This window comes from Corylus avellana, chromosome 2 (assembly GCF_965113065.1).
Source record: "Corylus avellana chromosome 2, dhCorAvel1.hap1.2, whole genome shotgun sequence".
Taxonomy (NCBI): domain Eukaryota; kingdom Viridiplantae; phylum Streptophyta; class Magnoliopsida; order Fagales; family Betulaceae; genus Corylus; species Corylus avellana.
In genome coordinates, this window is record NC_142491.1 from 45149919 (window position 1) to 45176381 (window position 26463).

General features: G+C 37.9%; 5 protein-coding genes across 9 annotated transcripts; 1 reads left to right on the top strand and 4 right to left on the bottom strand.

Moving 5' to 3' along the window:
• Positions 1–58: 58 nt before the first annotated feature.
• On the bottom strand, positions 59–4646 carry LOC132168202 (subtilisin-like protease SBT3.6). 4 transcript variants are annotated; one of them, XM_059579323.2, is made up of 10 exons: positions 4418–4646; positions 4236–4327; positions 4029–4126; positions 3235–3390; positions 2448–3121; positions 2025–2104; positions 1513–1758; positions 1324–1438; positions 1029–1215; positions 59–887 (listed from the first exon to the last, which is right to left on the bottom strand). In XM_059579323.2, the coding sequence occupies exons 1-10, from the start codon at positions 4535–4537 to the stop codon at positions 364–366; spliced, it is 2292 nt and encodes a 763-aa protein (XP_059435306.2). In that variant the 5' UTR covers positions 4538–4646; the 3' UTR covers positions 59–363. The 4 variants fall into 4 exon arrangements, with proteins under 4 accessions (XP_059435306.2, XP_059435305.2, XP_059435304.2 ...); XM_059579322.2 differs by having other exon boundaries at positions 59–926; XM_059579326.2 differs by having other exon boundaries at positions 630–926; positions 1029–1133.
• A 1849-nt stretch (positions 4647–6495) lies between these two features.
• Positions 6496–8689, bottom strand: PTAC15 (plastid transcriptionally active 15). 2 transcript variants are annotated; one of them, XM_059579327.2, is made up of 3 exons: positions 8280–8689; positions 6905–8194; positions 6496–6763 (listed from the first exon to the last, which is right to left on the bottom strand). In XM_059579327.2, exons 1-3 carry the CDS (start codon positions 8569–8571, stop codon positions 6684–6686), a joined length of 1662 nt encoding a protein of 553 aa, XP_059435310.2. In that variant the 5' UTR covers positions 8572–8689; the 3' UTR covers positions 6496–6683. The 2 variants fall into 2 exon arrangements, with proteins under 2 accessions (XP_059435310.2, XP_088369789.1); XM_088513663.1 differs by lacking the exon at positions 6496–6763 and having other exon boundaries at positions 6812–8194.
• A 1061-nt stretch (positions 8690–9750) lies between these two features.
• On the bottom strand, positions 9751–14491 carry LOC132180679 (fantom protein). The gene is made up of 3 exons (XM_059593585.2): positions 12860–14491; positions 10387–10466; positions 9751–10280 (listed from the first exon to the last, which is right to left on the bottom strand). Exons 1-3 carry the CDS (start codon positions 13661–13663, stop codon positions 10148–10150), a joined length of 1017 nt encoding a protein of 338 aa, XP_059449568.1. The 5' UTR covers positions 13664–14491; the 3' UTR covers positions 9751–10147.
• A 153-nt stretch (positions 14492–14644) lies between these two features.
• On the top strand, positions 14645–17795 carry LOC132180673 (uncharacterized). The gene is made up of 6 exons (XM_059593578.2): positions 14645–14977; positions 15487–15649; positions 15838–16014; positions 16125–16208; positions 16696–16777; positions 17010–17795. Exons 1-6 carry the CDS (start codon positions 14736–14738, stop codon positions 17447–17449), a joined length of 1188 nt encoding a protein of 395 aa, XP_059449561.2. The 5' UTR covers positions 14645–14735; the 3' UTR covers positions 17450–17795.
• A 4432-nt stretch (positions 17796–22227) lies between these two features.
• LOC132184588 (60S acidic ribosomal protein family) lies at positions 22228–23778 on the bottom strand. Its single transcript, XM_059598280.2, has 4 exons — positions 23669–23778; positions 23467–23563; positions 22668–22886; positions 22228–22435 (listed from the first exon to the last, which is right to left on the bottom strand). Exons 2-4 carry the CDS (start codon positions 23533–23535, stop codon positions 22382–22384), a joined length of 342 nt encoding a protein of 113 aa, XP_059454263.1. The 5' UTR covers positions 23536–23563; positions 23669–23778; the 3' UTR covers positions 22228–22381.
• Between the last annotated feature and the right edge of the window lie 2685 nt (positions 23779–26463).

A 26463-nucleotide genomic window follows, 5' to 3' on the forward strand; every position in this document is an offset into this window, starting at 1 on the left:
TTCTCCTGTATCTTAGATCATTTCTATCTTATCTTTTTTTATTTTTTGGTGGGGGGGGGGGGGGGTTGTATTAGCAATGGAGATTGGCGTACACTCTCGAGACGGGGAAAATTGCAAAATTGGAAGAGAATTTTAGCTATTTTTTCTCCGGAATTGATCTTGTCTTTTTATTTTTACATTGCATAGTTGGATCTCTAATGATTTTTTTTTTTCACTAGAAGCCAAAGTCGTGGTAATGAGGCATATCTTGCCTTTTCTTGAAAATTGTATTTTCTTAATCAGTCTTGTATTCATAGCATGACTTAAAATGTTAAGAGCTTGCCACCTCTATTATTTTATACATTTTAGCATGACAATATCTTATCAATCATAAGATTCTGTGATCTCAGTTCTCACGGATATTGGACTTCTTACGCTATGAACCCCGTCAGTCCAAGTCAAGCTTCCGAATGAGTATCCTGTGGTCACTTTGTGAGAAGAGGAAACTGTAACAGTGAAGGAGATGGTCTTGATAACAGAGTTGAAGGTCAGTATATGAGGTTTTACTGTTATGGTTATGCCAAGAGGGGGCTCAACAACACCCACATATCTTGAGTTGACAGCGCCCACATTTGTGATAGTTCTGGTGAGAGTTGTCGAGTTTCTAAGGGCTGGGATGGTTATAGAAGGGAGGTTTATGTCCAGAATAGAGGGCTGTTTTATGGGGCAGAATGTGGGATGTTCTATAAGCTGGGAAATGGCAGAGTTTTTATAACCCATGGCGCAGAGGTATTGAATATAATCTGCTGTCCCCATGTCATAGACAAGACCAGGATCTGCTGCACCATTCGCATCAACAATTCCACCTCCATAATCAAATGGATCCGCAAGTTTGATTGGCTCCCCTTCTGCATATATTGGTTCACCAGATGGATCAGTAGTCCATGCTGCAGATCGTGATACCATATAAATTAGACACAATATGAAAGAATGAATAGGCAAAGAACTTTGTGCTACTGCGAAGGAAATGTACGTGTAACATAAAGTACCTGTGGTGACAATTGCAGATTGAATAGCCGCAGGGGACCAATCTGAGTGCAATGATTTGAGCAATGCAACAATGCCAGAGACATGGGGAGCTGCCATGGATGTTCCTGATTCGAAGTCGAATGCAATTGCAGGGTTAAGAGGCGGAACTGCTGATAGTATGTGGACACCCGGGGCCGCTACGTCTGGCTGTGCCCATGCAGAGACCACACGGGACACCAATGAGCAAGATTTTAGTGCTTACAGAAATCCCAATTGAGTGTTTTCTTTATTAGCATTGAGTACTAAGGTAATTACCTTCAGTATTGCTGGAGCAATGGAACTAGGCCCTCGAGATGAGAAGTATGCCACGTTGGTCGACACAGGTCTGCCAACATGTGTTTTGGTAGGCCTAATCCTGACCTGTGGATTCCTGCAATAACTCTCTCATGTATGAATCTGTAGTGATGATGATTACATCTTTTATAGCAAGGATTATGGCGTTACCTGGTAGAGCGAATGTAGTAGAGTATCTGCGTGCCAATTTCGTAGCTTACTTGAACACACGGGAAGTCATCATCGCATGAATACAGGGACCTACTGGGATTTTTGGCGATAATTAGTCCCAAACAACCAATCTCTTTGACAGACAATGCAGCAGCCTCTACTGCACTCTCATCAGAATCTGAAGTGAAGCAGAGGACAACAGTTCTGGCTGACCAAGTATCACTCGGTGAGAGAGATTCGCAGTAACTGTATAAACAAACACCTTGTTAAACTCCAGGCAACAAGTAAAAAGCTGGAAATTGTGAAAGACAAAGTCATTGCTGAATTAAGCTGTGCTTCATCGATTGTATGCCACACATACGCTCATCCAAGGGAAAAAAGACACAAGTCCTTGCTGGGACTAGAGGCATCAATATGATGTAGAATTGACCAGTCCGGCATATTCCTGATTAGATATTTAAGAAATATCAAGGCTTTAAAGCAGCACTGCATTCTCTGTAAGATATATTTACCGAGGAGATAGAACTTCCGAGACGTCATGGTAGACTAGATTGATGAACCCCATTTTCTCTCCTGTAAACATGGCTTGACCCTACAATTAATAAATTTGTTATCAGCTTAAGCTTTTAGCTAATTGGTGATTTATCAAGTGTCAAAGTAGAAGTAATAAGTTTGAACCCGAATCTTCAATTTACTAATTTCAGTTAAATATTTAACTTGTTAGACTTCACTTCTTGAAAGAAAGTTTGAGCCCACGCAATATTAATTAAATGATTAAATTCACAATTTTCTATCGGCTTAAGGTTTTGAAATAATGTGTGATTTAACAATTACAACATTTAAGTGAAGTAACTGCACTGATCATGCATTGACTTTGATTTGTCTTCCTCTTTTATGTCGTGCTGCAGTGCATGTATCAGTTTGTGAAGAAATACCATTGTAGTCCAGTTATTTCCAAGCGTGATGGGTGTAGGGAATGACCGGTCAGCAGTGCTTGCGGCAACAGTTAAGACCCATGGTGCTGTGTTCTGTATCGTTTGAGCACTTGGGCCTGCATTTCCAGCCGAACACACAACACTGATCCCCTTTGCCATAGCATGGAAGGCACCAATGGAGATCCCACTACGTGCGTCAACATCAGAAAACAAGGGAATATCAGGGGCAATGGACAGTGATAGCACATCTACCCCATCGTGTATGGCTTTGTCAAATGCTTTCAGAATGTCAGCAGTTGCACATACTCCTCCATACAGCTTCCAGCAGACTTTATACATAGCCAGCCTAGCCAGGGGTGCACCACCCCTCACTGTTCCAATACCAAGCCCCTTGTAGCTCACATTCGCCACAAAGAAGCCACATGCAATTGTAGATGTGGCTGTGCCATGTCCAGATGAATCTCTGGGAGACAAGTAGTCCTTGTACTCAGTAGTGTTGTATGGCTGTCCAGACTCAGCTAGCAGTCCCTTGATGAAATAACGAGCTCCAATTAGCTTTCTATTGCAGGCCTTCCTTGCATTGAACAGCTCTCCTGACTCACAAACACCCCTCCATCGCGTAGGGACTGGCCCTAGACCTTCATCTCTGAAAACTTCAGCCTCTGGCCATATCCCTGCTCATCATTTATTCGGCTTAATTTAGTGAGACATGCATGCACACACTTTCATGGGTAGAAATACATACGCATTAACAGGGTGAGGTGGGAGGGGGTGAGAGGAATAGTACCTGTATCAAGGAGACCAATGATGACGCTGTCACCCATTTTGGATTTGTGCAGGAGATTTTTTGGAGAATGTGAAGACAGTTGAAGGTAGTCCCAGCTTCTTGTAGTTTGCAACTTATAGAAGCGATTGGGAATGACTTGAACCACAGTTGGTGACTCTACAAGCGAAACAAGAAATCTATGACCATGTTTCTAATCTGAGGTATGAAGCATATTTACGTGGTTGACATTTGAGAAAAACTTGTGCATTTAAGTTGTCTATGATATCATGGCTTTTATCTCTGACTTCTTAGCGTCCTAGCTTACGCATGAATTCAGAGCTGCAGCTCACACTTATATACAATAATAAATTGCCACGGAACGGGAGGGAAACGGGTCTTTATTTTGAATGTAGAACTTTTCCTTACATGAACTTTGCTTGGTGAGGAGTTGTTCTTCATGTAACATTAGGCACTTTATTATAGATTGCAGGATTATAAAAAATAAAAAATAAATAAAATAAAAATTATTTTGATGTATGACTTAAATGTTTGATCATAATGACCATCTTTTTGCTCAATCTCCAATGGCATCTGCTCTGCCACCAGTGTGCTTAGTATGCAACTTATGTTGATGGCCTCGCCATTTTCTCTTTATGTTTCATGGTGCCTTCCGCTTTCAAATTCATTCTCTACAATGTAATGACTGTTGCAATTATGAACTTGTACAAATATAAAATGTTTTGTAGTTTAAATCATGCGTATGCCTCATAAAGACGGGGGGCCTAACCAAGAAATGAATGTAATTGTCAAAGTACCTGAAATCATTTGTGCTTGAGTCTCTGTTAGCTTGGCTGCAAAACCAGAGAAGCCATGTTTGTAACAGTAGACCATGGCTTCTGCAGATGCTTCTTTGCTACACAAGTACATTGTGAACTGTTAGTTCTGGCTCAAGCTGTTTTTGAACTAAAGCCTCTATTGATAAAAAAAAAAAAAATTCAGTTATTATCTTTCTCATGGTATACCTTCCAAGAACTCTAGTGAGAATTTCAAGATGGGTTTCCGCAAGCAGCTTTGGATCATGATATTGCCCTTTTCCCATATAAACGATGTAAACCTGTAAATTCTCACTACATAGTTAGTTTCTAGGAATGGTCAAGGTATAAGAAGGGAAATGAATGGTGAAGGAGACAAAGGGAAAACTAACATTTCTTTTGGCTTCTGCAAGAGCGGTCAAGGTAAGTTGCTCATTCAGAAATGAGAGAAGAGAAAGGAAAACAAATGAGACAGTTATGTTCCTCTTCTTACCACATCGAACTGAGCTCATTGCGTAAGAGAGAGTGAGAGAGAGAGAGAGAGAGAAATATAGAGGAAAGACGTGGATCCCTTCCTTGTAATCACCTCTCTTAAATGGAGAAAAGAATGTTCACCATTCTTGTGTTCCGCTAATTAAGCAAAAGCTGCTTTATTCAGAATAAACCAGAAGACTAAACAAATACATTTGCTAATTAAGCAAAAGCTGCTTTATTCAGAATAAACCAGAAGACTAAACAAATACATTTTCACCCGAGAACACCTACTCCTGTGTTTTTAATGTCATGTGATTAATTATAAGTATCTACAATGTTAAGAAAGTGAGTGTCATGTCCTTGAATCACTCTCCCAAAGGCCAAGGTCATATCACTGTCTTCTCAGAAGACTTCTTTCACAGCACAATTATTATTGATCCTAAGACTTTATCTACTTCTCTGTCGTTATGCCATGATTGTATGGCTGCTATTTATCATAGCATGTCCTTATTTATCTACTGCTCTACTTCTTTGTTTTGTGGGATAGAATCTTAGGAAAGTGCTGCATAACAGTACAATTGCTCAAACGGTTTGCTACCTCCCTTCTTTTTCAAAAGAATAATTGTTATGCTCGGACGGAGAGAGTAATCAATACTTATCTCAAAAGTAAAGTTGATAAGAAGAGGTGAATTAATTATGTAATTAATATTGTAACATTGTGAAAAATTTTAATTGAAATGGAGAATAAACTATGAGAGTTAGGGTTCGAACTCACAATCCTTCCTCTGATGCTATATTAAATCATCACTTGTCAAGTCTATATTATTTCTTTCAATTTCATACGTATGGGTGTTATGTGGGGTGGTTGATGGTTGTGTCGATAATTTTTCCTGTTTTTATACCAGAATGCTATATGCAATGGACAACCTCTTGTGAGAGAGTACTCAAGCCCCACCTTATTCGAGTAGGTGTTCAGATAATTTGAACATATGCAATGAACAACTAAACAATTCCGTTGCATGGAATCTAGACCCTATCTGCTCCTACTGTCCCACATGCCATGTTACATATACATTAAACAGATGATATCATAGGCTACTTTATAATAGTTGAATATTAGGTTTTTTCTTTTTCTTTTCTAAGAAATAGTTGAATATTAGTTGGTTGTGCCTTTGGTAGCGACATGGAAAGATGTCCCTTATATTGGAAAAGTCGTAATAATGTAATAAAAGATTTGAAGTGTAGGCATACCTGGAACCAACTCCAACAGAGGAACTGTACTTTTTTAATCTTCAAATGATTCTTTAATTATATCAAAGAAAACTGGAATTCACCTGCCCAGAATGATCCTTCAAATTATTAAATCAAGAATTTATGGTTAACTGTACTGTGCACCTTGGACTATCAATCCCCTATTTCGAGAGTAATGTGCATTGTCCACCACATCATCTAAATCAGTGTTCAAATTAACAAACTAATGTACATGTTAGAATGATGGGATGCAATGGTACGTTGAATTAACATATTAGTACATATTAATTTGCAACGTCCACCTGAACAAAGTTTTCTTCCAAACCGAGTTTGAAGAATTTCCTCGCATTCAATTTATTAAACTAACATGTATCCATTTTGGATACATGTTAATTTAAAAGATTGAGTTGGATGAAATTACTCGAACTCAATTTGGAGGAAAATTTTGTTTACGCCCACCTCCCACCTCATCCTACCTACTAATTTTTTATTTTGACAGTATTTTGGATTGTGAGTGTTGCAAATTAATCTCAAATTAGGGTGTTAATCACAAAAATGTGCAGTTTAGAGTGACATGCAAATGATACCATAATTTAAGGTGAATAATTCTAATTAACTGAAAATTTTAAAACCTGGGACCCATTTAAACAAAACCTTCACTTGATTGGGTCTACAACTACCTCTTTCTGTCTTGAATGAATATGTTCTCTACTTTCAAAACACCAAATATAACAACAACAAAAAGTGCATACAGGGCCTCATTTTCCATTACTTTCCTCATTCTTATTTCAGCAACCAATAGAAATTTTGTAACATGCTGAAACAGATTTAATAGAGTTGATTTTCACAAAAAGAAAGTTTATGAAATTAAGCTACTCTTGATCATTGTATAGATTTGAACATAACAAAGCTTATCCCAGAGCAGATTTCCTACTACTCAAGCTTCAGGCCTTTCAGGTCTTCAATAGTTGGAAGAATCATTTCAATCTTCTCACTCCCCAATCTGCAATTGTCTGAACCAGCTAAAATAGTAAAAATAGAGTTCTTGTACATCAAAATTAGCAGAGGAGAAAGTTTCAAGCGGTTGTTGAAATAAACACGCCATGAGTGATTAAAACCTTGCTTATAGAAAGGAGCATGCATTACTATCTAACCTTCATTGCTATTCAGTTTCTCAACCGTGTGTAATAGCTTTTTCTCTTTCTTCTTTGTAGAGAATGTCTTAGTCGAAACGGTTAACAGCTTATTGAGCGACATTCCCTCTCCAGTAATCCTCTTCTTTGCCTCATACCTAGCCTTAATTCTCTCGTCAAGCTTGTAACCAAGGAATGCAGGAAAAGTCAACAACTCTCCAACTTCACGACCCATGTCCTCTATCAAGTACTCCATCTTCTCCTCCAAAGAACTAGGATTGTATTGCAGTATTTGGGGGTGCTTCTTGCTCATGTAAACAATGTCAGCACAAGAAAAACCGTAGCTCAAGAATAGCCCAATTACCTTTTGTAAATTCTCACAGCTTGTTCTGGTTACAGATCCCATTGCCACTGACATGTCCTTTGTTCTATATCTATACCCAATCTTCACCAAAAACACAAGTTTATACTCAAGGTTATTCAATGACAGGCCTAGAAACAAGGGAGCCTTGATCAAGAACTTGAAAATATCACCAGAATCCAACCCACATTGCTTGAGAAACTCTATCCTAGGACGCAATTTCCTCTCCTTGCTGGCACTAACTAAACTTGGGAACACAAGCAAAATCCTGAAGATTTCCTGATCATTCAGGCCAGCAAACGACCTCAGGAACTCTACATGGCCCGCCACATGCCTCACACTGTAACTCAAAATCAAAGGGAACTTACGCAGCACAAGCCCCGTGGCATCCTTATCTTCCCCACTGAGCTCCAAGAGAAACCCGATTCTCGGTGTCAACTGACTGTCCAAATCATAATTGAGAATCGCTGGACGCCTTACAATCAAATCAATGCCACCAAAGCGGCTCAAATAAGTAATGGTCTTTTCAATTTCTTCCACTGGCCTAAGACACAATGCTTTGGTTAAATTGACGTTGTTTAGCACAAAAAAAATCTTTTCACGCGGGACTCCATGATGAAGAAGCAATTTAACCTTTTGATCAAAACCCACCAAGAATCTTGGGTCAGTGGAGGTCAAAAGGCGCTTGAGCTGCGCAGGCTCAATCTTAGCTTCCAATTCATCTCGCACAAAACATATAAATGGACCAATTTCCTCAGATGTTAACACACTGGGACATTTTGCAATTAAGTAAGAAAAATCTAGGCTATTAATTCCAACCGATTGTAAGGAATGAACCCTAGCACGTACTGAATCCAAAGATGTCAATGCCAAAGCTGGGTTCTTTTCCAATAGCAATTCGGTTTCTTTTTCGTCAAGTCCAATTTCTCTAAAGAATGCAAAGAGAAACCCTGAAACCAAACATAAGCATATATTACCGAGAATATTTTCAAGGACTAAATCGTGTTTGAGAATATGCCTCTGAGAGTTACTCACCTGTATCAATGCGAAGATCGGTGGGCGTCTTGTTACAACTGCATTGGACTGAAATCTGGTCAGTGGGTCGAAGACCCACTTCGGCGAATAGCGGTTTCAGTTCGATTCTTGAGGCTTTACTGACATTTAAGACAGAGAACCATTTATGGGGATGGAAAGCTGAAACTAAAGCGAGTGAGAATCGAACAGTTCTGGGAGGGATTGGTGGGTGCGGTAGAAGACTAGAAGAAGAAGAAGAAGAAGAAGAAGAATAAGGAAAAGGGTTTGCAAACAAAGTGAGTAGAGCAACCATTTGCTCTCTTTAACTAGTAAACAGCGCGTTCGCAGTTTTGCCGCGGGTGTGCTTTGAATGGAGAAGTGAAATTGTGGACTTGAAAAAATGGTGACCAATGTTTGGGCCTACCCAACCCAATATGAGGTCTCAGGTCTTTCACATTTTATGGTCCATCGAGATATTCCTTTTTAACATACATATACCTTCAAGGCCTTCCAAACCAAGTTTTTAGCTGAATAATTAATAAATTTGGGAAACTATATTTACTACCTCTCAAATTTTTTAATTTGGCTTAATGTATCCTATCAATCCATCAAAGAGATTGCAATGTCCCCCTTTCCCCCACCCCCCCCACTTAAAAAAAAAAGACAGAAAAAATAATAATAATAATAATAATTCATGGCACTATTTGGTGACCTATGGGCTATGGCTACGCCCGTGGGTCACCAGTTCTTTGATTTTTTTTTTTTTTTTTTAATTTTTATGGGCATTTTAATCTTTTTCATGGCAAAAGGGAAACATTAAAACCCCATTGGTAGATTGGTAAAGTACATTAACCTAATTGAAAGATTGGAGCCATTGCAAATGAGGTGGTAGATTGATGGGCTAAGTGTAGTTTCCTAATAAACTTCAAGAATGATTTTCCCCCCCAAGTTTTTTTCTTTTTCAAATCAATATTGTAACAAGTTCTTCTACACCTTGTTTTCTCATAGAGACTAAATCGATTGGACCTACGGACTTCACAACTGAAGGTAGTACATATACTCTCTCATTTCTTAATTTTCATTTATAATTGACAGTCACTCTCCTATGATCCTATCTCTTAATTTGTGCGACTTGATTAAAGTTGGATTTGATCCCAAATATCTAATACAATCCAAAGAAACTCTGATGCCTTTTTCCCAAGTTTAAAGTGTTTGTTACATAATGGTCCCAATGTTGTATGCTTGGTGAGCTGATAATGGCAATTGAAGCGGCAAAATCCAGTTGCAAGTGAATATTAATAAACCTGACTGCCAGTTTGAATCTGCTCATCTTTCTGCTGAGACTGCACTGAACAACACTGATGGAGATGATCAAGAGCAATATCCAGAATTGTTGCTGATTGACAAAGCATACAAAGGCAATAATGGGCGTGCCATCTGATTTTATGCTCTCCATGGATAAAAGCAAATCAACAAACCTCTACAACACACAAGAATATTTAAATAATAACCTTCGATTTCATCCAATTTTCTAGTTCCTCGTATGGGATCGAAGTGAGTAGCAGTTTAGAAAGCCTGGTGACAATGATGCTCACCCATAAACACACAGAATTTGGAGGTACACAAGAAACATGAAAATAAAAATGATATTTTCATTTTGAACGGGAATAAAAAATATTCACACCATGTTGATTGGTTAAACCAATTGTATGAAAGGTAGATGTTCGACGTTCAGGTGTGAATTAACCCCAAAACTCCATACTTCTTCCAGAGAGAAAAGTAGTCGTAAGGAGAACCAAATGCTGATAGAAGACTGCTGAGGCCACTGCAGAGAGAATCATTTAATAGGAAGTTGTATTCAAGACGGTTAGCTGTGTTCATGACTTGAATTATCTCCGAGTGTCCTCGTGGCATTTTTTAAGAAGCTTTTCTCCATGTTTCTTGCTTGAAAGCATGCCTTTAATAAGGATAACAGATGAGCTTCCCTTTCCTGATTTTTTAGGTGATCTGGAAAAAGGAAACCTGCAAGATAATCATTATACTCTATATTTTTAGTTGACATGCAGACAGCAATGAGAATTGGAATCAAAATAATGTCAGAAACCTTATGCAGAGCAAGTCCACTTGCCTCTTTTTAGGAACTTGGGTAAGATCATCTGGTGTGTCTTTACACACTTCTTCCCTTAAGTCATTCTGAGGATTCTGTCCCTACAAAGGGCAGCAGAGGCAAAAATAGAGTTCTTAGGCCCATAAAATCAAATCTCACGTAGTCAGAACCAGTTACAGTAATGCATGATGTTGTAATTGGTAACTCTACTACCAGAGAGGCACTGATTAAAGAGGGATGAAGCATACTTGTATGCAACTGAGGGAGACAAAAGTTAACACGCTTACTTGATTTCTTATTAATAGTTAATTAAGTCAAACAAATCCAGAAGTGAATCCTACAGAAGGATGGTTAAATCTGCCACATCTCATTTCAAGAACAAGTGCCTCAAACAGGGAGAACCAATTATATACAAGTAAGTTGACATAAAAACTGATGCGACTTCAGGTTAAGGCAAAATAAAGAGGTCTGACAGAGAGCTAGACAGCTAGTCCACAGTTTTTTTTGTTTTTGTTTTTTTTTCCTGGGGAAGGTTTGAATAGCTAGCAAAAGCTGAGTTACATCTTCAACAGCCAATAAAACAAAATCATTCATGAAAATTATAGCTTTCTAACATTGCGTAGATAGCATGACAAATGAATGCAGTTACTACAACTTATATGACATAACCAACTAGAAAAGTTACTCCTCCAGTTTTATTTCACGATTATAATAATATTGGGAATCGATAGTGTTATTTCAAGTAAAGCATTTTGAAACTCAGAAAGCTCAATATTATGTCAAAAACCAGAAAAAAAATGATGCTACAATCAAAATGAGGAGCCAGGAACCTGTAGAGGCCTTTGTTGCTACATATGATAGAGCAACGATGTTTTAAGGTACAAGAATGGATGTCATCAGCACATAAGGCAGAATTTACATTAAACAATTGAAATTGCAGCAACTGTTCCATTTCTATTGTAAATTCATCAAACACACCTGATTACTTGAAATAACAGAAAATTTTCAATCACCATACAGAGGAATGTCTAATTTTTAGTCTATTGACCTCATACCTCAATAAAATTCAACATGAACACTAACAACAGGCACACGAAAAACCATAACAGTCCACCACCAGAATAGCTCAGTGCCTATACATCTAGCCATAACCAGACGCCTACTCTAAACTCAACTTGGCTTAGCAAATTAATATAAAACTATAAACACTTGATGAAACCCAAAGCATGAAAAGCAAAAAAAAAGTATAAAATGATAAGGCACCACAACAATAGAAAAGAGCATGTATCAGAAAAAAGAAAAAAAAAAAAAAAAAAAGAGAGAAAAAAATATATAGAGACTTATCTTACATTAAGAGCAATAGAATAATTTTTTTTTTCTTTTTTAAGGAAAAAAAAAATTGGATAAGCTTTATCTTGAAAAACATGAAAGTAAGTTATTTACCAAACTGCTATTGCTGTTTTTTTTTAAAAAAAAATTAACAAACATTTCATTATACAAGTCACCTGCAAAGGAATTGTTTATTACAATGCAAAGAATTATCTTTACTACAATCCAAAGAGTTATCTTTACTTGTTCTTGACAATCCAACAAGCATATGCAAGATGAACTTGTCAAAAATCCAAACCACGTTAGTCAAGCACTCTCAGACCTTGTCTTTGTCAATGTTGAATGGAAAATTATTCATAAAATACCAACAATTAAAGAAGACAAATATCAACCGACAGTTTTTTAATTCGATAGAGAAATGACCAAAGCAAAATCCACCACTAGCAACTAATCTAAGACTAGGGAGAAAACTTATAATTCAAAATAATTTCCAAGTCCAAACACACTAAGGTCATTAAATATTGACATGAAATTTAGATAATCTTATGGAATGTAAAACACCAGACGGAAGCTGAAATCCTTGTTTCAAAACAGACACCAAACTCAAGACACATGCCAATACATACAAGCTAAAAAGAAGGTATCTAAGAGTTCGACCTTTAGCAGCATAAAATGAGACCAATCACATTGAAACTGAGATCACAACAAGCATTACAACCACATACGAATTCTTCAATTCCATAGTGCATTCATCTCACAAATGCAAACAACAAGACAACGGAATCGTATGCTTTTTAACCATTATCAAAGCCATCCCCAACTCTGGATCAAGGAGTTTCAAATGCCAAAATATATCACCCAACTATGAGACCCATCCTCACCTAAATGCAATCACCGGCCAAGATGCCATCAAAACGGACTGCAAATACAAAGGTTTAAACATGCAATAACAAAAGTCCCAAAGATTAGATTCTGACAGAAACCACATCAACCCGATGACCAAAACAGAATGGCGTTCAAAATGATTGCAAACATGAATAATCAGACACCCACATCCTAAATCATGCAAACTCCGTACTGGTTTCAATTAAGCATAACTTCCCAACCTGCAAGCAACTGAATTACATGCATACAATCAAACATAACAAAACAGATAATATCTTACTCGATTCGAACCCGCCACGGACTCCGACCCCGAAACCTTCGGTTTCTTCATCAACTCACCAACGATTTCATCATCACCATCATCAACATCACACCCACCACTCCCTTTCCTCTTCTTCCTCCCAAAGCTTCTCACTTTCCTTCTCTTCTCCCTTACCTTCCACACGTTCTTCCTCCTAAAGACCACCTTCTCGCTCTTCCAAACCCCAAAACTCGTATCGATCACCGTCACCTCACTCGCAGAATACCCCACCAGCTCTCTCTCCTCCTCCTCCGCTTCCACATTCCCTTCTTTCACTTTCGTCAAACGATTATCGGAACCAAACGACGCCGTTGTCGGGGCATTCTCGTCTTTCGGCGTACACGCAGGACTTTTCTCTTCTTCTTCTCGTTGGAGATGAGTGTTATTGTTTGTTGTTGAGGTAGTTAGCGACTTTGGGGCTGTTTGTTTCCGGGGAAACTTTTTCCCGGAAAGTTTGGAGCTTTGGGTGTTACCATTATCACCGTCCATGAAGAACAGCTCGGAGAGAACATTGCTCATGAGATTGTACAATTGTTGTTGTGGCTGATGTTCCTTTTCATGGGTCCGATTAGCGACCCGTTCCTGGTCGGACTGAGTCGACCCGGAGTTCGAGCGGGTCGACTCACTAGGGTTTTGGTTGCGTAGAAAGTGATCGAGTCCGAGGTTGTCGTTATTGTCGTCGTTGTTGTTGTCGGAGGAGGTGGTCGGGAAGCCCCGATTGGACCGGAGCCGGTCGAGCCAGTTTGAACCGGACTTTCCGGCTGGCGGGACCGAGCAGAGCATTCTGGCGAACCGGCACGTGGAGCGACGCGGTTGGGCTGTCAGTCAAAATTGGAGGGCTTTTTAACCGCAGAGACCGTATTGAATCGGAGAATTGGAGATCGAAGTGGGCTCTCGAATAGGGTTTTGTGCAGTTCTTCGATGGCGTGCAGCCTGCGGGTCTGGGGTCGTTCTCTAGCTCCAGAGTGCTTGCTCAGTTGGTTTTCGCCACGTGGCAGCGTTTGAAAGCCACTGAGCAAAAGTGCCGTTGCCCTGTCGGCGTGACAGAACACGTTGGCGTTAAAGTCCCACACGACACTATTCCCTTCCCATTCAAGTGTTTATAATGTCTATTTGTATTTTTCCTTTTTTCAATGTTTACAAATGGTGAAATTTGAGGATCCTTATCCGTACACACTGGATGTTACGAGGATGTTAAGGGGTTTCCTATTAATAAGTCTCACGGCCGTAGGTATGGTGGTGGCGCAAGGTGAGAGGTCCGGACTCCGGTCCAAGTTCGAGGCTTTTGGCCGGTTTTTGATTGTTAAGCATCTCCTCTCGTTGATGTTTGCTCTCCACCAATGATGTTTTCGCGTTTGATTCCGCCGCACGTTCTTTGGTAATCTCAAGGAACTTCTCCTCCACCAATCCCAACATCACTGTCTAGAGGTGTAGCTTTCTAATCCATTAAACGGCGTAGTTTATTGAACCTCAGACTAGTCCACCCTTTTTCTTAAAACCCTCCGCCTACCGCTCATGTCCTAATCCATATCCCAATCCTTAATACGCAAGCTCTCTACCTTCTAACTTCATCTTCCTCTGATTTTTCACCAAATATATTTGATAATTTTTTTCTGGGCCTGATAACTTTTTTTTGGCTTCCTTTCGTTAAAGCCTCGAGCTTTGCTCTCCTTCTAACTTTTTCATACTTATTACCATCAAAATTATGATATTTTGACAATCATATTTCTTTCCCATTATTATCTGGGTTTTTTTTTTTTTTTTTCTTTCTTTTTTTGAATTTTTTGATGAATTACTTTGAACTGCTTTTGCGCCTTTGATTGAGGTTTTGTATGAACTATTGGAAAGACAAAAAATGGTGGAAGTGTTTACAGGAACGATGGTGTTGCTGGTTCCTATGTGTGTAGCCTTTGTTATTGGACTTGTGGTTGGATGGACATGGAAACCCAAATGGGCAACCATGGGAAGAGACAAATTGAGCTGTTTAGTGTCAAAACCCTTTAATTTATCAGCTTCTTCATCGCCCTCTTGGACCACGGATAATGGGAAGGATAAGAGACTGTCCAATGTTTCACCTACTGAATATGAAGAGTGCAGGTATTTAGGATTTATTGGCTTCTCTCTCTCTCTCTCTCTCTCTCTCTCTCTCTCTCTCTTGGGTTTTGGTTATTATTTAATTACTATTTTGACTTGAGAGTTTGTTAATTGTTGTTCAAGTTCTTCAGGTTATTATTTGTGCATTAAATTTTTCATCATAATATGGAATTTTTCATGCTCATAGAATTTTCTAATGTCATCATGATTACTGGTAGTGAGTAATTCATTTTATCATGAAATCCTAAAACTGTTTTACAGCCAAGAATTATGGTAACGACTCCTATACTTGGAATGGCCTATTTGAGGATAGCACTTTTGTACCTACATCTGCTGTACATATGATAATGGAGGAATTCTCTCCGAGGGATGCCAATTGAACCTTAATAAAGTTATCTCAATTACGTAATGTTATTTATGATTCTATATGCACAGTTGTATTGTTTGTTTGTCTGTTTGAGAGAGAACTTGATTTGAAACAGATATCTCACCTGTTGATTCTACTTGTTTAGTATGTCACAGCACCACGAAGAAAAGCCTAATTTAGTGACTGAGGAGGATTTAGAACATCTATGCCAGCTTGTAGAGATGAAAGATGGGGGTCCTCCTTGGATACATATGATGGATCGCTCCGCCCCAAATTTGAGCTACCAAGCATGGCGAAGAGATCTCGATGTAGGTTTACCTTTTGTTTAAAGGATTTCTTTAAACCAATTAAGTGGTATTTGAACGATTGCTTTTACTCTAGCTACATCAGATTGTATCAGAAGTTACTTTTTTTCCTGTGGAATTTTATTTTATTTTTTTTAATTTTGACAATAGACCATATGTTTGACTGGTTTCTGTGTTGTTGGGGTTGCTAGTGTGGTCCTCCACAATATCGTAGCAGCACTGTCTTTGAGGATGCCACACCAGAGATTGTTAGGGACTTATTTTGGGATGATGAGTTCCGATTAAATTGGGATGATATGCTTGCATTTGCTACAACTATAGAAGAGTGTCCCGCCACAGGAACCATGATAGTGCAGTGGATACGGAAGGTGAGACTTCCCTAATCATTTAGACCAATCAATTTTCTTTCTGTTTTTTTTTTTTCCTTCATAGATTGTCTTGGTGACGTGCTTATCTTTTTCAATGAATCATGGTGCAGTTTCCCTTCTTTTGTAAAGACAGAGAATACATAATTGGTCGTCGAATATGGGCATCGGGAAGATCATATTACTGTGTGACAAAGGTATGAGAAGGGAAATCTTTTTTTCAAACGGCAGCAACATATGTTTACTTGGGACTTGTCTCACTTTTCTTAGGGACTGCATGTCTGGATCAAGGGGCCTTTGTTAGGGTGTTAATTTTGGTATTCTGAATTCAACCATGTTTTTTTATACCAAGGAAGTCATTGCTAGGATGCTCGAATATGCTTTTGGGGGTGTTATATGAGTGGCACCTTCATAGTTAGGCAAACAATTAATTCACATGAAGGGTACTTCAGAACAACTTAGAAGTAATCTCAATTTAGTAGTTTTGGGTAGTATCACAATTGGTTTTCACATGTACAGAAACAGGGAGTGGAAAGGACATGTATTGATATCAAACAGAAATGTTATGCAATCACTTCTTTCATTTTCTTCTTGTGTTGAACGTTTTTCTTTTCATTTTCTTTGTTGCTCAGTTTTTTGGATTTCTAACCCGAAAGGCCCCATGTTTTTCTTTTTTTATCTTAGGGAGTACCTTGCCCTTCTGTCCCAAGGCGTGACAAACCAAGACGCGTCGACCTTTATTACTCAAGTTGGTGCATTCGAGCCGGTAAATCATGTCGCTTTACTCTCTTTTAATCAATTAATTAGTTTTTTTTTCCTTGATAATTTAACTCACTCTCTCAGCTGGCTTAAAAACCAATCTCAATCTCAAAGTTTGAGTTACCATAGAACAACATTTCATTGTTAATTTGTTTGCCCCAAGCATGTTTGATTCTATGTACTCCTAGACTCACTAGAGCGGATTTGTGTTAACTGTCATTCTACTGTACTTAAAACAGTGGAATCGAAAAGAGGTAATGGCCAGCTGACTGCCTGTGAGGTGCTACTCTTCCATCATGAAGATATGGGCATTCCATCGGAAATTGTAAAGCTTGGAGTACGGAAAGGAATGTGGGGAGCTGTCAAGAAGATCGAACCTGGCTTACGCACCTACCAAAAAGCAAGAGCATCAGGCGCACCACTCTCTCAACCAGCCTTTATGGCCCGGATCAACTCCAAAATAAGTTCAGAGTACCTGCAATCATTGGGAAGCAGTGACGATTTGTCAGAGACGCAAACAGCATCTACATCTGACAAACCCTCGGGGAGGAATATATCAAAGCTCCTCATCTTTGGTGGGGCTGTTGTACTTGCTTGTAGTCTTGATCGGGGGCTCTTGACTAAGGCAGTTATATTTGGTGTGGCCAGAAGGTTTGGAAATATAGGGAATAGACTGTAGGTGAAGTGCTGCTGCTAGAATCTTTCTAAGAATGTCGAGTGCAAGCTCATATCTTATATGAATTGCCTTCATCCCGTTCAAGAGAGATGCTCTATCAAAAGTTCTCTGTGGCCTCTACTGTCTCGATCAGATTATATATATGGATTCATTGTATATACTTAGAAGCAGAAATTTTCTTGTAGAATACCAGGCTGCCAAATTGCAGGTAGTTCAGGGTTTATGTGTTTGTTCCTTTCACTCTTTCATTGCTTATATTCATCTAGCTGCATCTTGACACGGTCCGTTTCCATTAACATCATACGCTAATTAAATAAAGATTGAAGTGCTTTGCACTCTTTTAGATTTAGACTTGGTTCTTTTGAAATTATATCGTGATAGCTGAAGCAACCTGAGGGCCATGCTTGTGTTTGTCTGCACAAATGGTTCACAGCTTTAATGTTGTTGCCTCACAAAGGAGTGCCTTCACATCTCAGTTTTGGCTTTGTAAGTGGCATGTTATAATTATGAAACCTTTTCCTTTTCATCTCTAAGCAGCTCTCTCTCTCTCTCTCTCTCTCTCTCAAAGTTTTCCTCAAACCTTTTCTTTTTCCACTCGCTTGATGTCTTATTAAACAAGTTAAGACGCAATGTTAATATGAACCTGAAATATGAATTTTCTATTTCTCAGGATGCTGTAAATAGATATGCTTATGCGTCCTCTCCACACCTTTGTCTGAAGGTTTTATTGCTTGAAAAATAACACACTGAAGATCCAGTACTGTTTTCTTTTGGTTGAAAAATATTCTGCACTTTCTTTCTTAGCTAATTACTCTTCTATGGCACTGGAATTTGAATGACTAAACAAATGATCTTTGATGAACGATTGTGACAGATAATACAGCATTGCTTTCAGAAGCACTAGGTTTCATATATCTGTTGCCCTAAAATGAAACATATCTTCGAATAATTATCTTGAAGGTAGAGCAAGCAGAACTAACGACCCACCAAAGTTTCAAAGCAGTGTAACCCATCAAACTGTGGAGCAAACTTTGGCGCCCTTGTGGTCTTCTCCTCTTCCTTTGCTTTTACCACCAGTTTATCAATGGCTGCCCGAATCCCGCCTCCACGTTCCTGAATGTAAAAACTAACATGGTAATTTAAAGTAGCAATAAAACGTGTTGGAGAGATGTCACCAGATAAATATAGAAGCTTTGTTACCTTGGATTTAGAATGGTTTCTGTCGAAGAAATAAATCCCAGCAGCAGCAACAATAGCAGGAATTGTCGCATAAATAGTACCCGAAGCCATTGCACCCTGGAGAGCTTCTTTGATTCTTAGAAGAGACAATTTATAGCCTTTGAATGATATGTCATTACAGGATGGATAAAGTAAAGCAAAGGAAATGTGGGAATCTGGGATGACTTGGTGGTGAAGACAAGCAAAGAATGGTGTGAAAAGGAGGAATTGGGGAAAAAAATAAAATAAAATAAAAAGGCAGAAGAAGAGATTTAAAAAGAGCACCTGATTTGACTGTGTGTTTATACAGGTTTATTGACCAGGAAAGTGATGCCGAGAGGCAAGAGCACCTAATTTATTTTGGATTGAGATTAAGTTGTTCGAAATTCAGACAAAGAAGCAGGGACGGAGTCAGAAAATTTTATAGGAGAGGGCTAGCCAAATTTTTTTTTTTCGGTTCTTCAAAATTTTTTTATTAAAAAAAATTATTTTGGTTGTTTTTTATGAACTAAAGACTACCGTAAGGGCAAAGAAAAAAGTTGACATTTGAAAGTAAAGGCCAAAAATAAAAAAACTTAGTGGGTATGGGCCAACAAAATTAAAAATATGGCCAAAAGTTTTTATTGGATATGGCCAAAAAAATTTTAAAATAGGGCCAATTTTTTTTTTTTTTTTTTGGGAGGGGGCAAAATGACTAAAATTAAAACTTTAACTTTACTTTTTTTTTTTTTTACTTATAATTTTTTTTTCCTTATTTTGGGGGGGACCATGGCCCACCCCGGCCCTCCCTCCCTCCGTCTCTGCAAAAAGGGTTGTAGAAATTGTTCGGAACAAGTAGGCCCAATACCTTAAATTGTTCGGCGGTCAGCTAAGCACCACTTTCTATTTTAGGTCAATCAATCTAATTATGATAGATCCTCATTAATTACTTTAGTTTTTTAGGCAACATAGGTAAATAGCAAAAAATGCAGCAACATACCCTTTGGAATCTTAATTTTGCTTGTTAAGCCAATTTGCGGCCACTACCATACCTTTTTTTTTAAAAAAAAAATAAATAATAATAATAACAATAATAGTTTAATGTTTTTAATGCCTTTATTGGATGTATATAAATACCACTTATTGGTACTTTTAAAACCAAAATACCCATTTGATAATAAGCCTTATTAGGTGTTAAAAAAGTTATTGACCCTTAATTTTAAACACAGAATAAGGATTTTAAACCGATTACCAAAGGAGATCAATCACGTCAAAAAGGAATTACAGCTTACAAGTTACAATGGCCGTGGAATAACAATTGTCCTTCAAGAGACATAAAAGTGACGTTCACGACTTAAATTTGGCAATTAACAAATCCATCTAATCTCTTCAACTTTCCAAGAGATAGAGAAAAACGTTTGACGTGATAAACCCTATCACCATCAAACATGGTGATAGGGTTTATCCCTTTTGATGGTGATAGGGTTTATCACGTGAAATAGGCATGTGGTCGGACCCGGAGCATGGAGATAATCTCCTTATTGAATAATAAAACATAATATGGAGATATTCTCCTTATTGAACAAAACTTGAGGCACACGTGACTTGAGGATTACATCACACCATCAAAAGGGATAAACCCTATCAAGACTAGTTAATAGAATTAAATTAAAGTGCTCCGGGTCCGACCACATGCCTATTTCACCAATCAAATCTTTGATGCACCACTTACATTAATGCCACACATGCCCAACTTCTTGTAATAGAGGCCAACAATGGATAAGCTTGAATTTGGGAATCTCTCTCATCCGTTCACATTCCCATATAACCCAACATCATTAATGGACATGAAATTCTATTACTATGGAACATTTGTATTTGATTCATTAGGTCGGAAAGGGGACGGGTCCCTAAGAGGTAACTCAATTAGCTAGAAATCACGCCCCATGAAGCGGAAATCAAGTTTGAAACGCACGAAGATGAAAGAAAGAATATATCATAACATCATATTTAAATTTAATTCCTAAAAATTGAAGCTTTACAAGACATTATAATAGTAAAAATTCACCTCCAAAAGAATCTGGGTTAAAAAAGAAAACAAAGAAACAAACTTAAAAAGGCACTATGGTTTCAAAACAGTGGATCCCATCGAACTCTAGAGCGAACCTCGGCCTCCTCTGTTGCTGTTGTTGTTGTTGCGGCGGTCTGCTGACGCGCTCGGGTGGAGTCGAATTCCCCTCTCCGTCGTTCGTCTTCGGCTTCGGTTCTTTGGTGGGACACGTCGACGACAGGCTCACCTTCTGATCGTGGGATTCGGCGCAGAGCGCATGAAAGGAGCTGAACATAGACATCATCATCATCATTGCTGCGAGAGCTGTGATGAGAGACTGCGATTGAGGATTGTAGGAATCGTCGGGCTTTGACTGCAGAGAGAGAGAGAGAGAGTTCTGTTTGGGGACTTTTGTGGCTTGTGGCTTACACACACGATGAGAAAAGAGGTTGCGAGAGGAGGTATTTAAAGCCAAGGGGGAGAGAATTGGAGGGAACCGGACCAAATTTCTTAAATTACTAGAAATATCCCGAAGGAAGGATGGTAGGTGTAGTGTGCAAACTGCAAAGACTCGAGAATCTTTCTTGGCCGCCGGTACTAATGACACGTAAGCGACTCCACAGTACGGAACAGGTGTGGTGTGGAGTCTGGACCGGGCTAGAAGCATCCCCCTTCCTATATATATATATATATATATATATATGCAATAAACGATTAACACGTTTCAAGAAACATCTCGTAGGGAGACGTGATCGAATGTTGGAGGTTATGCATTTTTGGGTCAACAATAATGACACGTAAGTGTGAGCCAAGGTGGGGCCAGGGGTGCTCTGAAGTCTGGACTGGGCTAGAAGTTCCCCACTTCCCACACACTAGTCTCGACAATTTCTGAGGATTCAGGCTATTCGGCCTAAGGAGGACTTCAAAGCCCAAAGTCCAAGCTCTGAAGCCAAGGTCGAGGAATTCTATGTGGGCTATCAGCAGGCATAAGGTAAAGCTGATGGCCGAATGAAATTATTCCTTAAAATTTGAACACACTCAGTCGCAAATAAGAATTCCCAATATTTTTGCTGTCTTATTACAATTATAAGATAGCAAACAGCAAATGTGAGAACTCTTATAAAGTCCACTTGCAAAGGTACCTCAGGCAACCCACCCCACCCCACCCCACGCTTGAACAAGTTAAGCATATTGTCCGGTAGTTTTTTACAGCACCTAAGCTAAATTCCCTTCACAAACCACCAAATTGGAGTTTTTACTCTCGAGGCCATAAGAAACACCAAATGCCAGTAGGGCAGACGATAAAGGGAAGAATATAATAAATCCTCAAAAACATTAAAGCAACTCCCATACTTCAAAAATCATGATAGTTTTTCAGGGGAACTATTGGTTCAACATTCTAGTGAGGGTTCACTCATCAAATCCACCCCCTCTTATTCAACATTGAGCTGTGTATCCCTTGCACAAAATTCTGGGTGAAAAAATTTTGATTTCATGCTGATAATACTAAAGAAACAAATCCAACACAAGAATAAATTCATAAAATTCCAGTTAAATATGAATCAAAAAACTCCATAAAATGGATTTAATAGTCATGTCAACATGCGTCAATTGAAGAAAATTTATCAAAGACGACCAAAATTCAAGACCTTGTGTCCTAAACTGCCTAACAATGAAAAGAAAAGAACCTAATCAAACAAACTAAATCCCATGTCATCGTCACTCTCTTCCTTTGCCTCTTCCTGTTTACACCATTGAAAAAGGAAATTTAATCAATAAGGCAACATAAAATTTCTACCCAACAAAAACTTAAGAAAATCGAACAGACTCACAAAGTACCAATATTTCTGCTACGCATGATTTTTGTTTGTTTGTTTTTTTTTTTTTTTTTCAATTTGGGACAAGGCAATTGCAAAAGGTCTTGCATAATGAAAGCCAAACACCGTATTATCATAGGGATGGAGAAATTTCTACCTTTTCCTCAACTTTAGGAGCGGCAGCAGCAGCAGCAGCAGCCCCACCAGCTGCAGCAGCCACAGCTACAGGAGCAGCACAACCACCACCACCACCACTAGCAGCATTCAGAACAAGATCCTCAATGCTCCTCTTCTCTGAAAGCTTTGCAAAAAGACTGGGCCAGTATGACTCAACAGTGACCCCTGCTGATTTCACCAATGTCGCAATCTTATCCGCCTGTTCAAGTATCATTTCATAATTAAATAAAAATTGACAAAATCACATTGGATTCGCATCAAAGCAGAGATAAACCGTGAATTCAAAAAAGGGGTTTCATCTTCCACTCAAAAAATTTCAAAAATCTCATTAAAAATTGATTCTCATAAACAAAACACAAACCCACATGAACTTAAAGAATGCAAACGTTCCCCCACCTATTCAATAATTATTTATAAAAATAAAACTAATTAGCATGAAACCACAGAAAAATTTTGCATGAGGATCCATGTACTACACTTAATTAAAATGACAGTGCTGTTTTCTCCACCGATAATTACAATAGTCAGGAAAAAAAAAACAATTAACCTAAAGTTACACAAAAATCAAAATCAAATTCGAGGCAATATTAAACTCTGAAGGGTCAAACTGTTTACATCTATCTTTTAAGAGGGGAAACAAAAAAAAAAAAAGATACAGTGAACTGTAATGGATCTAATCTAAACTCTCTTCTTAGCCTATACAAACAACATTCAGAAATATATTACTAATCAAAATAATATTCTACAAATCTGCGACGAATCAAAGAAGTGAGTCTTACAGTGATTGCGATTCCATCGTCATGGAGGATCAAAGAAGCGTACGTGCAAGCAAGCTCACTGGAAGACATTGTCGCAGCAATGAGATTCAATCGCAACCTTCAAATCAAAAAGATGAAAAATTTAAACAAAATTAGGTCAAGCCGTTGAAGAAAAGAAAAGAGAGTGCGAGAGGAATCTGAGAGAGGGAGAGAGGCAAGGGACCTAGGGGAGAGGCACTTGTGAGTCTGACGCTGCGACAAAGCTTTGTGAGAGGGTTTTGGTGAACTGTATATAGAGAGGTTGCGAGAGCTAGGGTTTTTGATAGTAGATGACCTACTGGGCTTTGGCTCGGTTTTGTTTGGGGCTTTTTCTGTAGTGGGCCTTAATAGAATAAATAGGCTTTTTCTTCTGTAATTGGCTTTAATATGTATAGTATGATTGAGAAATATAAATTTTAAGGGCGTATTTGAGGTTGTGTTTGAGAAGCGTCAGGGCCGGCTCAACATATTTTGGGGCCTTAGGCAAAACTTTGAAATTGGGCGTAAATTTTTATTTTTTTTAGGTACCAATTTTTTTTTTTTTAATTCAATTTTTTCTTTTTTAAAGTAACATATATATATATATATATATATATACATCAATAACATTTTCATTATCTTCTAATTCTTTTTGATGAGTTTCTTGTTCATTTATGAGTTTTTCACCTAAATTATCCTCAATATTTTGTTTATTGCTAATAACAAATTTATTTAGAGCTCCTTTTTTAGATTCAATCAATTTGTCTTCTTTTTTTTTTTTTTTTTTTTAAGTTTTTCATATCCAGATGCATATTTTCTGGTAGACATGTTTAATTAAAAATACTAACAAATTAAACAAACACAATTTATCAAAAAAAAAATTATGACTATAATAAAATAAATGACAAAAATAGGACAATAAAACCTGATTTGGCAAATGAATTATGAAGCAGTTCTTGGAGATAGGACAAGAGACTTAGTCGCTCGGAGAAGTAAAGTGGAAAATATAGAGACTGATATTTAAATGCCCATGATTGATAGCAGTTTATATTTTTGGCTCTTGACTTTCCCTAGATGGCTAAATAATAAATAGAAAATAAATGGTAATATTTTATTTCTAAAGTTTATATTTTCTCATCAAAAACAAAAAATTTCAATAAAGAGGACAAGAGGATGAATGAATGATGTAGGCGTGTACTGTAGCGTCAGGCGTGTACTGTAGCATCAGGAGCTTTAGGGAATTGGCGTAATGATGTATAAGGCTTTAATGCTTTGTCCTTTTTTAATTTATTTTTTGAATTATTTTTAAAATTTATAGTGAGCTTATTAATTGGGGTCTTATTAAATTGAGGCATTAAATTTGGATAAAAAAAAAAAAAATTAGGCCCTATTAAATAACATTTGGGCCTTCAATTTTTTTTTTTGGTCAAAAATAATTTTTTTTTTTTTTTAATTTTTTTAACTCAAAAATAATTTTTTTAGGCCTTATTAAATTGGGGGCCCTAGGCGAGGGCCTAACTCGCCTAGGGCCTGAGCCGGCCCTGAGAAGCGTAAAAGTTTAACACTCAAAAAGCCTACGTTTGTCTTTGAGAATTTGTTTTTGTACCTTGTGTAAGGACCTATTTATAGGCTAAAGAGTTGAAGTAGACTTGAACTAACTCTGAAGAGTTGAGATAGACTTGAACTATCTCTCTTTTTAGACTCGAATTAGTTCTTCTAGCTTGAGTTGATCTAGGGGAGCTGTAATTGGACTTAGGCTCCTACTCTAATGTAGACTTTGAGTAGGATTTTATGACCCATATTATTTCAATAGAGCCCCACCTGAATTGTATCCCCAAAATTTGATGGGCTTGTAAAGTGATTTTATTCCCAACAATATGTATATTAAAAAAGAAAAATTGTTTAAAAAAAATAAAGTTAATGTTTTGCTTTGTTCAGGACATTCTTTTTATTGCACACTTTTCACGTTCTAAAACAAAAAAAAAGGCTAAGCAATTGAAAATAAAAAATGGAAACTATATATACTTTCTTCGGATGGAATAAGAGTTAAAAACAAAACAAAGCAACTGGGCTGGGCAAGCTTGAAACGCAGCGTTTGAAGTCTCACACTATAAAGGAAAATGATATTGGACCGGAGAGTATCCAATTTATGGCTAAAATTTTTGAAAATAAATTTTACATCTACAAATAGGACACATGTCCCATTAATAAAAAAAAATTTAAAAAAAAATTATTTTTAACATAAAAAATAAAAATAAAAAATTAATTAATAAAAAAATAAGAAGTAGTTGGCCACCTCATCTTGGTCATAGGAGGTGGCCAACCACCCCCATTTTAACTAGAGGGTGGCTTGAATGGCCGGCCAAGGGTGGCCGAACCACCCCCATGGCCCTTGGGGGTGGTCCAGCTACCCCCAAGGGCCAACCCATTATTATTATTATTATTATTATTTTCGTTTGGCCATTAGAAGTGACAATTATTATTATTTTGGCCATTGGAAGTGACAATTATTATTATTTTTTTCATTTGGCCATTGGGAGTGACAACCCATTATTTATTTATTTTTATTTTTCGTTTGGCTCTTAGGGGTGGCTTAAGAGAAATGCTTGGCTTCATTAAAAAATTCATCTTTTGGTCATTTTAATCATACATGGCATGTCCCATTTTAAATTAATAGATTTATGAAAAATTGGTCATGCTACCTATAATTAAAATAGCTAAAAGATAGATTTTTTAATGAAGCCTAGCATTTCTCGTGGCTTAATGAGGGTGGTTCGGCCACCCCCTTTTGCAAGACAAGAGTGGTTCAAACCACCCCCATAGGCCATGGGGGTGGTTTAGCCACCCCTGGCCGACCATTGGGGGTACTTCAAGCCACCCACTAACTAAAATGGAGGCCACCCCTTATTTTTTCTTTATTAATTTATTATGATTTTTTTAATATTAAATAATATTTTATTATTATTATTTTATTAGTAAGACACATGTCCCATTTGTGGC

Excerpts from the sequence above, each read along its gene's own strand:
- LOC132180679 (XM_059593585.2), bottom strand. The coding sequence starts at position 13,663 with ATGCTCTGCTCGGTCCCGCCAGCCGGAAAGTCCGGTTCAAACTGGCTC. Across the intron at positions 10,467-12,859 it reads CCGTGGCGGGTTCGAATCGA|GGACAGAATCCTCAGAATGA; the intron begins GTAAGATATTAT and ends TGCCCTTTGTAG. Across the intron at positions 10,281-10,386 it reads ACCCAAGTTCCTAAAAAGAG|GTTTCCTTTTTCCAGATCAC; the intron begins GCAAGTGGACTT and ends ATTATCTTGCAG.
- LOC132180673 (XM_059593578.2), top strand. The coding sequence starts at position 14,736 with ATGGTGGAAGTGTTTACAGGAACGATGGTGTTGCTGGTTCCTATGTGT. Across the intron at positions 14,978-15,486 it reads ACTGAATATGAAGAGTGCAG|TATGTCACAGCACCACGAAG; the intron begins GTATTTAGGATT and ends CTACTTGTTTAG. Across the intron at positions 15,650-15,837 it reads CATGGCGAAGAGATCTCGAT|TGTGGTCCTCCACAATATCG; the intron begins GTAGGTTTACCT and ends TGGGGTTGCTAG.
- LOC132168202 (XM_059579321.2), bottom strand. The coding sequence starts at position 4,537 with ATGAGCTCAGTTCGATGTGGTAAGAAGAGGAACATAACTGTCTCATTT. Across the intron at positions 2,105-2,447 it reads GAAATAACTGGACTACAATG|GGTCAAGCCATGTTTACAGG; the intron begins GTATTTCTTCAC and ends TATTAATTGTAG. Across the intron at positions 1,439-1,512 it reads TACTACATTCGCTCTACCAG|GAATCCACAGGTCAGGATTA; the intron begins GTAACGCCATAA and ends GAGTTATTGCAG.
- LOC132184588 (XM_059598280.2), bottom strand. The coding sequence starts at position 23,535 with ATGTCTTCCAGTGAGCTTGCTTGCACGTACGCTTCTTTGATCCTCCAT. Across the intron at positions 22,887-23,466 it reads ACGATGGAATCGCAATCACT|GCGGATAAGATTGCGACATT; the intron begins GTAAGACTCACT and ends ATACTTGAACAG. Across the intron at positions 22,436-22,667 it reads CTCCTAAAGTTGAGGAAAAG|GAAGAGGCAAAGGAAGAGAG; the intron begins GTAGAAATTTCT and ends TGGTGTAAACAG.
- PTAC15 (XM_059579327.2), bottom strand. The coding sequence starts at position 8,571 with ATGGTTGCTCTACTCACTTTGTTTGCAAACCCTTTTCCTTATTCTTCT. Across the intron at positions 8,195-8,279 it reads CGATCTTCGCATTGATACAG|GGTTTCTCTTTGCATTCTTT; the intron begins GTGAGTAACTCT and ends GTTTGGTTTCAG. Across the intron at positions 6,764-6,904 it reads GAAACTGAATAGCAATGAAG|ACAATTGCAGATTGGGGAGT; the intron begins GTTAGATAGTAA and ends TAGCTGGTTCAG.